Source organism: Hippocampus comes, unplaced genomic scaffold, assembly GCF_001891065.2.
Source record: "Hippocampus comes isolate QL1 unplaced genomic scaffold, H_comes_QL1_v1.1 scaffold249, whole genome shotgun sequence".
Classification (NCBI taxonomy): Eukaryota; Metazoa; Chordata; class Actinopteri; order Syngnathiformes; family Syngnathidae; genus Hippocampus; species Hippocampus comes.
The window spans coordinates 1,525,915-1,530,253 of NW_017805035.1; the positions used below are offsets into that span (position 1 = coordinate 1,525,915).

Below are 4,339 nucleotides of genomic sequence, written 5' to 3' on the forward strand. Positions count from 1 at the left end.
CCCCCCCCCCCTCTCCCCCACACACACACACACACACACACACACACACACACACACACACACACACACACACACACACACACACGTCAAATAAAATCAATGTGAATAGCCTTGAATAAACTGACCTGGAGTGCCTCCTTCAGGCTCCGCCTCTGCCCGCCGACCAGAACAAAAGGTTGAGTCCTCCCCAGCAGGGGGCGCCGCCATTCCACAATACCTGAAAGCAATACCAACGCCCACACACACTTGGCACACTTTTGACACGATAGTAGAGTGGCTAACAGAAGTCTGCTAAACCCTTAGAACCCCATCCACCCACCCCAAAAGCCTACTAGAACATCTGGATTTTATTTGAATGTCATTAGCGGCATTTAACATGAGTTTGAATGTGATTAGTTAATTGTGAACACAGCCACAACCTTAGAGAGTCTCCACACTTCGCAGAAAAGGGAAATTATTTCAATTAATCAATCATTTTTCAGCAGACTCATGATCCATTAAAAGACACATACAATAGTGTGTAGGCTTTTAATATCAACTGTATAAACACACACACACACACACACACAACCTGTTTTGTGTTGTTGTAACACAGTTAAACCTCTTGACGCAGTTTGTTTTAACACACTTAAACCGCTTAACACACACACACACACACACACACACACACACACACACGCACACACGCACACACGTTTTGTTGTAGCACACGTAAATCTCTTATGGCATACACACACACACATACACACATACACACACCCGCGCGCGCTCGCACACCCACACACGCACTCTCTCTCTCTCTCCCTCCCTCTCTCTCACACACACACACACACACACACACACACACACACACACTTGACCTCTCCTACCTGACTGATAGTAATAGCACGTGACGTGTCTAGTCTTGACCTGATCTAGTCTTAGCTCTGCTCCTCTTTGTGACGCCGGGTGCGTGCGCTGTACCTGCGAGATGGTGTCGGGGCGGCGGCGTTGCGTTCTGGGTCCGGGCGCCCGTGAACGCCCCGCCGGCGCCGATCAGCAGGATCAAAAGTGGCGGCAAAAGTTGTTTCATTTCGCTGCCATGGCTGACTTCCGGTCAGCGTGTGGACGAGCCACCATGTTTGTGGAGTGCCACATCCGTTGGACGGAACAAGTTTCGTCTGTCTTCCGTCACGCGTCGTCCAGCCGCGTCCCAAGCGGAAGTTTAAGGTTTGCGCGTGTGGCGCGCATCCATCAAAACACAAATCTCGAGTTCGCCACGTCCACGTAAAGTCGCGTCGCGAGCCGACAACTCGCTCGTGTTTATAACGGACCCGAGGGGTGACGTCACCCACCGAGTCAAGTTAGTCCACTTTCCAGGAAGCCACACAAAAGGGCTACAAAATAAAAGCACACGGATTCTTTCAATTGCTGGAGTTTCGCAGTTTGTCACACGTGTGCTGCCAGCAAACTGATCTCAGTGACATCATCAGCGTGCATTAAGCCCACACGTACTTTTTTTGTGTTTTGTATGTGCTAACATGACATTTGACCTTTGACATTTGAAACGAGTTTAATGCGACTTTGGTCTTTTCATACATTCTACACACTTTGAACCTCAGACCTCGACGCTTCCCGCCGTCTCCGACACAGCCGAGATAAATACTCCATCACCTGTGGACACACACACACACACACACACACGATTGAACACCCTTTTGTGAGAAGTCGGTTGCGCCGTGCAGAATTTTGAGTGCCTTTGCGTACGTTTGTGCGGGCCTGTTGGTTGCACGTAGGCCTGTACAACATTCTTCTGTGCAGACTGAGGTTGTACAAGAACAAGATTCGGGTTTTCTCCCTCTGGAAGACAAAAAGACAAAATGTGCGATGTGCAGCGGAGACGCTTGGCTTCATCTTGACTCACGCACGCATTCAAGCAGGCCCCCCGGGAGCGGCTTCCTGCCCAAGGTCACTCAGACAGCGGACAGTGCCAACGGTGACCCCCAAAATGTCACCAAGAAATTAATTGATGTGAGTAGGCGGGGCTTCATTTCGTCAAGCCACAACCTTCAGTAATACATTGGCGTCATTTTGTGGGCAAAACTAAACCTTTGGGAGTTTTTTTTTTACTTTTTTTTGCTATTCACAGTGGAGGTCAACCCTTACAAAATTATTTTTAAAATAGGATAAATACCGGTTTATCACATTAGTGGGGGAAGACTGGCGTTACTATGAATGACTTAATTGGCTCAGTATTATGACAGAAGAGATTTGGGTTACCGTGTAAGCTTTTCATGTGGTTTGGGGCATATTTTGACAGGGCAAAAATAATTACAGTACTACTTGAGAGCCAGTCAAAGTATCATTTCAACGAAAGGGTTCAATGAAGAACAGCAGATGGCAAAGCACGTTGCTTTTCTTCATTGTCACTGTTTGCATGCTGTGCTTTGAAAAATGCAAAAATGAGGCCTTCCCCACACCGCAAACAAAGAGCATTCATTAAATTGGCATCATAATCCATGTCTGACCATAACACCATCCACTTTGACACCACCCGGAGGTCGCTGGCGGGACAGCATATGGCCGATTTAAGGACTGTGACATACAATAATAATACTAAGAATAAATAATTATTTTTTTTTGGTCAAATACACGCAGGACTCTTTTAAAATCAGTCTATTGTACTTAGAAAAGCATATTTGATTTCTTTATCATCATTCTAAGAATTGTTTTTAGTTTATGTGTGTCATGTCAGATCTTGATGAGGCGCAGAACTTTGTCACAGCCGCAGTTGTTGTTTTGAAATAAAGATTAGATGAGAGAAATCACTCCAAATCCAAATAAAGCTAAGTTGAGATGAATGACGTCACATGTTGAGTTTGGTTGGAAACGCTCTCTCCTCAATCACGGGGAAGTGCACTTCATTGGCCTGATCGGCTTAGCTGGACCGCGTGTGTACGTGTTGAAGTCTTACACTTTGCTAGCTCATCACTATGTAAGAGGAAGTGACATCGGCAGCTGCCGCAAACAAAGAGTGCTTGTATTAATGCAAAAAGGACCCGAGGAGCTGACACAGACGTTTTGTCCACTTTCACGTGGAACACAGGCCCAAGACGCAAGCCTAACCTCAGGAAGACAACAAATACTCCGGTAGTGGCGGCACGATGGTCGATTGGTTAGCACGTCGGCAGAGGTCGTGGATTTAATTGCGGGCCCCGACCTTCCTGTGTGGGGTTTGCATGTTCTCCCAGTGCCTACATGGGTTTTGTCCGGGTACTTCGATTTCCTCCCACATTCCAAAAACATGCACAGTAGGTTGATTGAACCCCCCAAATCATCCCAACGTTTGATTGTGAGCGCAAATGGCCGTTTGTTAATGTGTGCACCGCAATTCAGGGTGTTCAGGGTGTCCCCGGCCTACTGCCCGAAGACAGCTGGGATAGGCTCCAAGAACGTCCGCGGCCCTCGTGAGGAGAAGCGGATCAGATAATGGATGGATGGATGTAGGGATGATAAGGGGGCGTTACCCGGGGGTGGTAGAAGGCGGCGATGACCCTCCGCAGGCGGTTAGCGTAAACCTGAAGGCAGCTGAAGAGCGCTGCCAGCAGGAGGCAGCAGGCAACGCTGATGTACGCAGAGGCGGCCAGGGAGGAGGGCGTAGTCACGCAGCCTGTGGAGGAGAGAGAATGAGAGGGGGCGGTGCAAGTTCATTTAGGCGCCGATCATCACTCTGTGTGACCCTTGACCCCCAACTGACTCACGCTGGTTGTCGGATACGATGCGAACCCTCGACGATGTGTTGAAGGCGGAAAACGTCCTCCGCAAGAGGCGCGCCATCATTGAGGTTCCGCCGACTTTTATGTCCACCTGCTGGCTGCCTGAAAAAAGGCCACGCCCACCATGTGCACCATTTACGCAACATGCCCGGGAGTTTGTGTTTACGGGTCAAGTTGAAGGAGCCGTGCGCGCGCGCGGATGTCTTACTCGTGACGTTGAAGGTGGTATGCGTGTGCTTGCTCACCACGTCCAGTACACGAAAGACTGACACGTCCACCGTCAGCAGGACCAATGCCAGAAGGAGCACCGACAAAACCTGAATGACACTTGACAGCTGCACACGCACACAATGAATGATACATGCAGGCATGTGTGCGTGTGTGTGAGCGTGCGAGGTGAGCCCACCACTTCTTTGATTTCTTCAGGGTGAATTTTGGGGCTCCAGGGGTCCACAAACTTTCGTCTCTCAGATGGCGTGAGAGGTAATAAATGCCGTTTCCCCTGAATGGACGCACACACACACACACACACACACACACACACACACACACACACACACACACACACACACACCCACACACAC

General features: G+C 49.2%; 1 protein-coding gene across 1 annotated transcript in view; it reads right to left on the bottom strand.

The window, feature by feature from the left end:
* Nucleotides 1-4,339, bottom strand: part of adam15 (ADAM metallopeptidase domain 15) — a 20,643-nt gene that overhangs the window by 10,566 nt on the left and 5,738 nt on the right. Inside the window, exons 15-17 of the mRNA XM_019863618.1 lie at nt 1,747-1,839; nt 964-1,096; nt 126-217 (exon numbers count right to left, since the gene is read on the bottom strand). Coding sequence (XP_019719177.1) covers nt 126-217; nt 964-1,096; nt 1,747-1,839 — 318 coding nt within the window. The remainder of the gene's footprint in view (nt 1-125; nt 218-963; nt 1,097-1,746; nt 1,840-4,339) is intronic.